The sequence below is a fragment of the Drosophila takahashii genome, chromosome 3L (assembly GCF_030179915.1).
Source record: "Drosophila takahashii strain IR98-3 E-12201 chromosome 3L, DtakHiC1v2, whole genome shotgun sequence".
Lineage (NCBI taxonomy): Eukaryota > Metazoa > Arthropoda > Insecta > Diptera > Drosophilidae > Drosophila > Drosophila takahashii.
Genome location: NC_091680.1, coordinates 27517759 through 27529076, shown reverse-complemented (window position 1 = coordinate 27529076; position 11318 = coordinate 27517759). Strand labels below are relative to the sequence as shown.

The window sequence follows — 11318 nt, the reverse complement described above, 5'->3', positions numbered from 1 at the left end:
AAGCCAATGCACGGAAACCGCCGAATTCGCTAATCATTTTCCAGACCCTGATGAAAAAGTCTTGGTAATGACTTGAAAATATGCATTAAAAACTTTTCGCAGCGCAAGAAGATGAAAATAAATCAGGGTCTGAAAGGAAGCAAGGCGCAGAATTTGATATTGAATCAATTAAAAGAAAAACTCGACAAGGCAATGATGCAACAAATTAAAACGCATACGAAGCGAGCTAATGAAATTCTAAGGCTCAGATGGTTAGAAAGCCCACCTACCACAAAGGAAAGGCTGGTAAACGGCGAAGTTCGGGGCTTTCCTCCACTCCCTTCCTATAGACAAGGGCGGAAATTACCGAAAAATTGTGCCGAGCAGATGAACAACAACAATAAACTTGGCACAAAAAATTAAAGCAAGTGGAGTTAAAAGTTAAGCCAACAAATGAAGATGGTGGATGGTAGTGAAAATGGGATGTGGTGGGAGTGGAATGGGAGGAAGATTCGGATAAATGGGAAGTGCAGGGGCTCTGAGCCTGACGTACGGCCTATCGCACATACATAGCCACTGAAAAAAAATTTATTTATATGTAATATTTTATATTTAAGCTATTCTAGTCACATTTTTATTCGACAAATCTTCAAAGACATTAAAACTTCGGCTTGGCGAAGTTAGCTTTCGTTATCGTTTCTTTATTTTGTATTTAAATATTATTTTTTTAGCTTTTCCAGAATTGTTTTTGGGAAATGGGTATTCTATGGGAAGGTTAAATGAAAACAAAATTAAAAAAATACATTTTTGGTGTTACACAGTGTAATTACTTTTAAGATAATAAAAGTCTTAGCATTACTAATTCTCTAATTAATTTTCGTATTCATGAAAAAAATGAAATTTTAATTGCAATAATAACTAAATGTAATACTTATTAAAAATAAAGCCACGCTTTTATCATGCATAAAAAGTGGCTTACATTTTTAAAAATGTTTTAACTTCTTACCGTGTACATATGAGCCCACACTCTCATACGTACACATAGCTCACAAACACAGAGACAGATGCCTGGCCCAACTTCAAGCGCAATTTTACGCAACAACAAAAAGTTTAATTGAGGATAAACTTTGCTGCGTTTGCGCTGCTGTTGAAAATCAACCAACGTCGACATGGAAAATTCCCCCAACACAGGAAAAGTCCTAGCAAACTTTGATGGGGAGGGGTAGTGAAAAGAGGCTTTGGTAGTGTAGGAATTGCGTGTATGTTTGCCTCTTATCTCTTTTGCTGTTTAAGTTTTCGCTTTCTACTCGACATTACTTTCTTAATTTCCTTTTTTCCAATGTTGCGCTGTTTGCGGCTAAACTTTAGCTTTAAGTTAACCATATCCGAATTGCTCAAAGAGAAAGGAGGAAACATGAAAATAAATTGAACATTTATTGGTCATTCATTGCGCTTCGCTTCTTGCATTGTTTGTCAAATGCCAAATGAATGACAAATATCAACAAAAAGGAAACGAAAAACGGTTCGACCGGAGAGTAGCCTTCTCCACGACCTGAGCCACCAATCAACCCACTCAACCAACCACCCAACCCCGTTTATCCCCAGAAAAAACCACATACACACTACATCCTTGTGCCATAATTCGTCCTTAGAACTGTAGACGAAACCAATGTGGGACAATGAAACACAAATGACCTGAATAAAAGCGACGACGCGACACAAACGATTGACTCTTCACGTTCCCAGGTTTTTTTTTTGTGAAATTGGAGGAATATCGGATGCACAAAGAACAGCTTAAAGTGGATGAAAAACTGATGGATACCCCGAGTTATGGGTACCTGCCTTGTGATATTTAAATACTTTTCAAGTTTAAAAATTAAATACAAAATAGTAAGTATTTATTTAAAAATTACATAATATCAATTTCTTAATTTTTTTTACTTATGAATGCTAGCAATAACTAGGGGAGAGGTTTGTAGGTTGGGATGGTCTGTAAGTTGAGGCACTCAAATTTCTCAAAACTTTTTCACTAAAAAAATTGTTTTCTTTTTTTTTTGTCCGTTTTAGTGACAAAACTTTCGGGGAAAACATTATAAGCCAGGCTCTAGCCAGATTTTAGCTGTGAGAGTCGTGTACCATTTTTCACCAAAAAAGTTTTTGTCCACTTTTTTCTAAATTCCACTAAAAATTAATAACGTGCTTAAATTAACTTGGTAAAAGATTTAAAACATTAGTAATTTAACTGTTAATAAATTTAAACAAGAAAGAAAGCTAGCTTCGGCAAGCCGAAGCTTATATACCCTTGCAGATCATTCTATTAATTTACAAATCGCAAAAATGTTAAATTTCTTATTATTTCACATTAATTTTTCGATCGTTTCTATCACAGCTATATGATGTAGTAGTTTGATCTTTTAAAAATTAAAATCGAAATTCGGAAATATTTCAAAATAGTCATATCCCAGAGTAGAAGGGAATGTAATAAAAACCAACAAAGATATAATTTTTTTCCCATTAATTTCCATTTAATTTTTTGACCGTTCCTATGGCAGCTATATGATATAGTGATCCGATTTTTAAAACAAAAAAACCGAAATTCAGAAATATATAAAAAAAATATTCCCAAGAGTAGAAGGTAAAATTTCAAAAAACACCGGAGCTAGAATTTTTTTACGTTTTTTTTTTTTGATCCTTCCTATGGGAGCTATAAGATATAGTTGTCCGATCCGGTTGGTTCCGACATATATACTACCTGCAATAGAAATACGACTTTTACGAAAGTTTCATCCCGATAGCTTTAAAACTGAGAGACTAGTTTGCGTAGAAACGGACGGACAGACGGACAGACGGACGGACAGACGGACAGACGGACATGGCTAGATCGACTCGTCTTGTGATGCTGATCAAGAATATATATACTTTATGGGGTCGGAAATGTCTCCTTCACTGCGTTGCAAACTTCTGACTGAAATCATAATACCCTCTGCAAGGGTATAAAAAGCATCAGGTTGATATGACAGTCAGAAAAAAAGTTATTATTTTTTTCCGAAACATCCCATATTGTGTAAGTTGGGACACTTTGAGCGTGTAAGTTGAGACACCCGTTTTTCATACAAAAAGGCCTTAGCCCGACAGAGCTCGCTTTCTGCCTAGTAAATTTCTTGGATATTAGGGGAAAAGTGAATGTTCAATGAGCCTTTTGGTTTTAATTGTTATTTGGTCTAAGTACTTATAAAATGGATAGGAAATAATTTAAGACGAACTTAAATTGATTAAATTAACATAAATAAATAGTTTTTAAAAGTTTGTAGTACTTTTGATGTGAGTATTATTGACTTTTAAAAGTGTCCCAACTTACAGACCTCTTTTTCAAAATGTCGTTTTTTGACACTTTTCAAAAAAAATTATTTTTTAGTTTTCCCTAAGGAAACAATTTTTTTTTTGTTTTTTTTTAAAGCCAATAGACTAACCTTTCTATCAGTACTAAATGCGTGAAACTTAAAAAAAAAACTGTGCCATCGGAAAAAAAAAATTAGTGGTATATATCACTCGCTATGATCGGACTATCACAGCAGATTTTTAAATCTGCGGCTATATAATAGAAGTCCCCTTCGCACACTCTCCTGGTGCGCTGCGTCACTACACAGAGAAAATTATCAAAAGTTTTAGGTGCAAAATAAGGGGCGAAACATTTTAAAAAGTAAAACGTTTCATACCAATTTATTTTAGTTTGCATTTTTAAAACGTTTTTAATTTTTATTTTTAAAACGTCTTTATATAAAAAGGGCACTTAACGTTGTATAATTTTCTCTGTGTACGTGGACTGCCGTCCACAATGATTTTAAACAAGAAAGAAAGCTAGCTTCGGCCAGTCGAAGCTTATATACCCTTGCAGATCGTTCCTATTAACTTAGAAATCGCAAAAATTTTAAATTTCGTATTATTTTAATATTATTATACCCTTGCAGAGGGTATTATGATTTCAGTCAGAAGTTTGCAACGCAGTGAAGGAGACGTTTCCGACCCCATAAAGTATATATATTCTTGATCAGCATCACTAGACGAGTCGATCTAGCCATGTCCGTCTGTCCGTCTGTCCGTCTGTCCGTCTGTCCGTCTGACCGTCTGTCCGTCTGTCCGTCTGTCCGTCTGTCCGTCTGTCTGTTTCTACGCAAACTAGTCTCTCAGTTTTTGAGCTATCGGGATGAAACTTTCCCAAAAGTCTTCTTTCTATTGCAGGTAGTATATATGTCGGAGCCGACCGGATCGGACAACTATATCTTATAGCTCCCATAGGAACAATCGGAAAAAAAAAACTTTAAAAAATTCTAACTTCGGTGTTTTTTGAAATATTACCTTCTACTTTTGGGGATATTATTTTTTTAATATTTCTGAATTTCGAATTAATTATTTAAAAAATCGGACGACTATATCATATAGCTGCCATAGGAACGATCGGAAAATTAATGGAAAAGTAATAGGAAATAAATTCTAGCTTCTTTGGTTTTTATTGTATTATCTTCTACTCTAGGATATGACTCTTTTTAAATATTTCCGAATTTCAATTTTAATTTAATCAAAATCGGACGACTATATCATATAGCTGCCATAGGAACGATCGGAAAATTAATGGAAAAGTAATAGGAAATAAATTCTAGCTTCTTTGGTTTTTATTGTATTATCTTCTACTCTAGGATATGACTCTTTTTAAATAATTCCGAATTTCAATTTTAATTTGATCAAAATCGGACGACTATATCATATAGCTGTCATAGGAACCATCGGAAAATTAATGATAAATATTAGAAAATTGAACATTTTTGCGATTTGTTAATTAATAGGAATGATCTGCAAGGGTATATAAGCTTCGGCTGGCCGAAGCTAGCTTCCTTTCTTGTTTTTTCTATCCTTCCCTCTTGCAGCTATATAATATAGTCGTCCGATTTTTGTTAAATTTAATTCAAAACTCTGAAATATTAAAAAAAATCATATCCTAGAGTATAAGAGAATACAATAAAAACCAACGGAGCTATAATTTGTTTCCAATTAATTTCCCATTAATTTTTCGATCGTTCCTATGGCAGCTATGTGATATAGTCGTCCGATTTTGATAAAATGAAAATTGAAATTCGGAAATATTTAAAAAAAATCATGTTCTAAAGTAGAAGAGAATACAACAAAAACAAAAAAAAAGCTAAGATTTATTTCTGTGTAACTTTCCCATTAATTTTCCGATCGTTCCTATGGCAGCTATATGATATAGTCGTCCGATTTTTAAAATATTTTATTCGAAATTCTAAAATATTTGAAAAATAATATTTCCAAGAGTAGAAGGTTTTATTTCAAAAATCACCGAAGATAGAATTTTTTTAACGTTTCCTTCCTATGGGAGCTATAAGATATAGTTATCCGATCCGGTTGGTTCCGACTTATATACTACCTGCAATAGAAAAAAGACTTTTGGCAAAGTTTCATCGCGATAGCTTCAAAACTGAGAGACTAGTTTGCGTAGAAACGGACGGACAGACGGACGGACAGACGGACAGACGGACATGGCTAGATCGACTCGTCTAGTGATGCTGATCAAGAATATATATACTTTATGGGGTCGGAAACGTCTCCTTCACTGCGTTGCAAACTTCTGACTGAAATCATAATACCCTCTGTAAGGGTATAAAAATAGAACATTACCTTAAGAAAAGGATTTTCCAATTTTAAAAACTGAGAAAACGGCATTGCTTGTTATTAAATTTCATGGTTCCACCATTAAAATGTTTTTAACTGTGTTATGTTTGTAAACTTTTTCAATGACCAGATCTTTTTCTGCGTCATAAATATTTTTGTCAGAGGACTTTAAACAAATACCCTTTACAAAAACCTGAAAAACAGCTCAGTCAAACCAGGCCCAACAAAAAATGCAGTACCCTTTTTTTTTAACCGATTTTAACGAATTTTATTAAGGGCTATCAGTCATTGAACACACAAACGGTTGCTTAATCCCTGGGAATGTGTTTTTTTCCTTTACCACAAAGCGGGCGCGGCATAGTTGAAAGGTGCTGGAGCGTAAGCCAATGGAGCCGTGTACTTGGCCAAAACAGTCGCAGCATAAGGATGGGTGTATGGGGCAGCAAACGGAGTGGCAACGGGAGCAGCCAATGGACCCACTCTATTGAGGATTGGTGCAGCCAGGGGAGCGGGAAGCGGAGCAGCCAACGGGGCAGCGAATGCAACAGGAGCTGGAGTCCTCAAAACTGGAGCAGGTGCCACTGGGACTTGGGCGATCAGTGGAGCAGCGGCAATGCCATTGAAGGTCCTGGCCACCACCTGGCTACTGGCGGCAGTGACAACGGGAGCAGGAGCCGCGATCACAGGAGCGGGAAGGGCTGCCAAGGGAGCATGGATCAGTCCTGGCTTACCAGCCGCACAGGCAATCAGGGCGCAGAGGACGACGGCCTACGAGTTAGACAAAAATTAATTCAATTTATTGGTTCAGTTACTTTGCAATCCAAAACTAACGTATTTGAACATGTTGGGTTTTGGTTTTTTAAATTAAAGCTGAGCTTGGTTGGATTGTCTTTAAAGCAAAAAGCTTACTGATGACGAACGCAGACAGCGCGTGTCGTATTTATACCACTGAACGCCCCACTGGCTGCTACTTAATATTCTAAAAGCGCCGCAACCGTTGTCCCATTATAAGTGTCTGCAAAATATTAGTTGGTAGTTTTTAGGCTTTTGGTCTTCGAGGGACGGCATAAAACCCGAAGGGCAGCCAATTGCACTCGATGTCTAATTATACGAAAATGGGTTTTAAATGCAATTTCGATCTTACGAGGAATTTACCGTATTTCGTTGATGTGGGCAATGCGACCTACCAAGTGGGCTAATGGGTAGCTATACAAAACGAACTTCGTATTTCTTTCCTAAATTGTTCTTCAAGTGCCAGACCTCCAAAAAATACACAGGGCAGCACAAACGGACGGTTACCCGAGGTAGAAATTTATAAGTTTTCCGGGTCAAAAGTTAACCAAAAATGGTGATAGCAATAATTCAACTAAACTTTTTTCACACATAAACCTAACCCTTTGTTTTTGGCTCCAGGCCTATTCATTGAAAGCCTGTTGTCAGCCACAATATATATGTACATATATAGACCAGACCAGGCTCGCCGGCCAATTAAGCATTTTGAACACGTGCCGACTTTGGTCAGCAGTAGAAAGCACACTTGAACACACTCGAATGATTTTGGGAACTCCTCTGCTGGACGGCGACATTGCAACATTTATTGTCTTGGGCATTCGGGTCAAGGCTGGAATGCGGCTGTGGTTGGTTGACTGACCTTTGCTATTTGTTTAGGAAATTAAATAAGGACGGTCTTGAGTGAAAGTGAAAATAAACAATTGCTGAGAATGAATTTTTGGCGTTCGCTTTTTAGATAGGGGTTCCAAAGATCATGTATTTTCCCTAAAATCAGATGTTTTTGTTTTAAGCATCAATAAAAAAAATTGGAGTAATGGACACGTCTGCTGTAATTGTTGCCACTCCGTGTGGCAAAAGACAACACCAAATAGAATATTCATTTAAACTATGCTTTTAGTTTATTTTAGAACAAATTATAAAGTCTAATCGCAAGTTTTGAACAGAAAATGAAGATACATTTATTAAATTGTGTTGTCGCGCCGTCTTCTTTACACAAACTCAAACTCGGTGATGGGCGACGCGATCTCGTGATAAGGTATAAATATCGAAAGCGGGCTGATAAGTTAAAGGGTGAATGGCGATAAATTTATATGGATTTTAATGAACTAGCAACAGTAATAATAGTATGATGTATAGCATTAGCATTTAAATTAAGATATATCTTTCAACTTGCTTTCTGTATCCCCAATTATAACAAACTTTTAAAAACGTAGGGCGGGAGCATCACTATTATTTTGACAGCAACTGTATGTCGTACACACAAAAAAATTTGCTTGGTAAAAGTGACCAACAAAGATAGTTACGTAACTATTAAAATAGTTACGTGTATTTTGTTTTTGCTTTGGGTTTGTGTCTTTGCTAATTGTGTGTATTTTGTTGTCGGAGACGACACCAACATGCGGGAGATCATCAAGGAGGGAATGCTGGACATAAACATGGCCAACCTGAATCGCAAGTACACCAATCACATAGCCGACATCAGTGAGATGGACGAGCGGGTGCTGCTCTGCTGTCCGTTGGCCAGGGATCGCAAAAAGGAGTCGCATCCCAGCCCACTGCCCGCCTTGTGCTCCTTTTCCCCTTCACACAGGAAACTTCTGGCCCAAGATCTTCCCCAAAACCTGGCCGCCTGCATAGTAAAAGGCTTGCAGAAGGAGGAAGATGGGGAGAAGGCTATTAAATATGTAGATGACACCTTGCAAAAGATGGAGAGGACTTTCACCAGTGCGAGTGCCGCCAAAAACTTGGATGCCAAGGCGGCCGCTAAGCGTTTCCATCTGGCCAGAGGTCTCTATTACAAATTTCTGCTCAAGTTTCTTTCCTCGGAGATGGTTAAAAAGCCGCAGCTTAAGATTGGTCAGTTGCTGAAGCAGCGCACGCTAACCCAAAGCCTTTTGGCCTGCTGTCTGGAGGTCTCTCTCCACGTTCACGATGAGCAAGTGGATAACTTAAAGTTTCCCTTTGTGCTGGACTGCTACTTGCTGGATGCCTACGATTTTCAGAAGATCCTGGAGCTGGTGGTGCGCCACGATAATGGTTTTTTGGGTAGAGAGCTTATCAAACACCTGCATCTCGTGGAGGACAAGTGCCTGGAGTCGCTGATTTTCCGCAAGACCTCGCAGTTGTGGTGGAACCTAAAGCAGAGGATGCCCGCCTACCAGGATGTGCAGATGTCGGAGGCGGAGGGCAAGGAGAACTCCTCGACGGGAGCGGGCATCTGCCTGCGAAAGTTCTACGGTTTGGCCAACAGGAGATTGCTGCTTCTCTGCCAGAGCCTCTGCCTGGTGGATGCCTTCCCGAACATCTGGCACTTAGCAGAACACTCCTTCACCCTGGATGGTGGCCGAATGCTGCGTAATCGCCACCTGGACCAACTGCTCCTGTGTGCCATCCATCTTCATGTGCGGCTGGAGAAGCTGCGCCTCACCTTTAGCCTGATTATCCAGCACTATCGCCGGCAGCCCTTCTTCCAGAGAAACGTCTACCGGGAGGTCGATCTGGGCAATGGCCAGTCGGCGGATATCATCCGTTTCTACAACAGCGTGTATGTGAAGAGCATGGGCAGCTACGGTCGTCATCTGGACTGCGAACAATCGCGGAAGTCACAAAAACCGTTGGGTATTTTAAAGGATATCCCACTCAACGAGCGCTCCTTGGGATCGAATATAATTATATCCGCGACACCCCCGCCAAAGGTGTGCAAAAATGGCTCCTGCTCCAGTCTTCCACCGCCCCATGCATCCCCCCCGCCCACGCAGATCTCGCCCAGCATGAAACGCGCCGCTTCGAGCAGCGAACTGAGAGAGGTCAAGCGTCCCAACATCCTGCGCCGCACCAGCTTTCAGTGAAAGCATGAAAAACTTGGCTACATTTTACGCAGCCAGCCTTGGATTATACATATAAGATTTCCCTTAGCCCCTTGTAAATGAATAAAAACGAATTATCAACTTAACTGGAATATTTTTTAAAGACGGCTTAAGAATTGTATTAAAAATAGGTTTTTAAAAGATATACAATAAAATATCAACCTTCCTCATTTAATAATATTTAAATAGTTTTTGTTTGGCTTTGAAGATTTCCCTGAATTTCCCTTTGCCTCTTGTAAATGAACTGCTCAAGTGAACTTCAAACGCAAATAAGAAGGAAATATCAACTGAACTGGAATGCTTTTTAAATGCGGTTTAAGAATTGTATTAAGAATAGTTTTTTAAAAGATATACAATAAAAAATCCACCTTCCTCATTTAGTATATTTAAATAGATTTTTATTGAATGCCATTTTGCTTGGCTTTGAAACTTGGTTCAAAATATTTGTGCAATCTCTTTCGGACACGAAAACGGGAGACGATGCAGGGCCCCTTCATATTACACACAATAGTTGGGCTTAGAGTGGAGTATACATAAAACATACTGAGAGCGTACGACTTAGGGCTAGTTACTTAAACGTTTTCTGGCTTATGAGTAGGAGTTAAGAAGGAGGCGGTGCTACGCCGGCGACGGGAGCAGTGCTCGGTGGAGGAATGCTGCCGGTGGGTGCCATCGCGGATCCCGGCGGTCCGCCATCGGCCACTGGAACGCTGCTGGGCGGTGTGGTGTCTATAAAAAGGGTTTACAAAGCGTTAATAACAGTGTTGAAAGAAGTATTATCCGTAGTAGAGCCCTGCATGAATCATTCAATTTTTGTTTTATTATAGTATGCCATGAAATTTCTGATTTGTTTAATTCAATTCTATGTGAAATAAATTGAATGTTGTTCTAATTCATTTCGAATTGAATGAATTGAATGAATTATTTTATGAATTTTTTGAATTTTTCAGATTTTTTTTCTGTTTTCTTTTGAGAACAAAAAGTGGAAAATTTTTAACAAATCAATGTTAACTGCATAGTAAATAAAATTCAGGCAGATTTAATCACAAAATTATGGCCCTTTCTTCTTCAAAATAAATTGTCGTTTGAATTATTTCGGAATTCATGCCATTCATTCATTCAATTCTATTAAGCTCAAAATTCAAATTCATTCAATTCTATTAAACTCCAAAATTCTAATTAATTCATTCATATAACAAAAAAAATTCAAAATAATTCATTGGATCCATTCATGCAGGGCTCTAATGTGTATGTTTTCTTTCGTTTTAGTTTCCTAAAAGAAACTCTTAAATTACTTTGAGTATGGGATTTGAATGATAAAGTGTGACACTTTTCAGTTCATTGGCTGCCTTACAAACTAATAATTCTTTCGCTTGTAATAACCCTCAAAGGCTTTGCAATTTTTCTCAGAATCCTTGCCTCGTAGAATTTTTTTGCAAACAAATTAAAAAATGGTGATTCAAAGTGACAAAGACTTTAAGGCAAATTTGAAAATTAACTAAAAAAATTTTTAGTTCATAAAAAACAATCTTCTAACATTCATCTAATTTCTCTAATTTCATCTCATCAAATTAATGTCTTATAGTTTTTGGGCACTCAAGTAAGCATAAAATCCCTGCAGGAAACGGAATCAGTTTTGGACTATTAAAATACTAGTTGGGTCAAGAAGGTTAACTAGTTCAAGTTATGTCCATTTCCTTGTAACGAAGTGGTCCATTTTTCATATGCTTGTAGTCGGAAACAACTAGTCCATTTGCTACTAGTTTTGCACTAGTG

The 11318-nt window shown here is 37.9% G+C and overlaps 2 protein-coding genes across 2 annotated transcripts; one reads left to right on the top strand and one right to left on the bottom strand.

The window, feature by feature from the left end:
• Nucleotides 1-5922: 5922 nt before the first annotated feature.
• Nucleotides 5923-7030, bottom strand: LOC108068161 (cyclin-dependent kinase inhibitor 1C). The gene is made up of 3 exons (XM_044392586.2): nucleotides 6852-7030; nucleotides 6496-6679; nucleotides 5923-6432 (listed from the first exon to the last, which is right to left on the bottom strand). The coding sequence occupies exons 2-3, from the start codon at nucleotides 6505-6507 to the stop codon at nucleotides 6001-6003; spliced, it is 444 nt and encodes a 147-aa protein (XP_044248521.1). The 5' UTR covers nucleotides 6508-6679; nucleotides 6852-7030; the 3' UTR covers nucleotides 5923-6000.
• A 185-nt stretch (nucleotides 7031-7215) lies between these two features.
• Nucleotides 7216-9584, top strand: LOC123002434 (retinoblastoma family protein-like). The gene is made up of 2 exons (XM_044392601.2): nucleotides 7216-7305; nucleotides 7890-9584. Exons 1-2 carry the CDS (start codon nucleotides 7216-7218, stop codon nucleotides 9522-9524), a joined length of 1725 nt encoding a protein of 574 aa, XP_044248536.2. The 3' UTR covers nucleotides 9525-9584.
• The last annotated feature ends 1734 nt before the right edge of the window (nucleotides 9585-11318 follow it).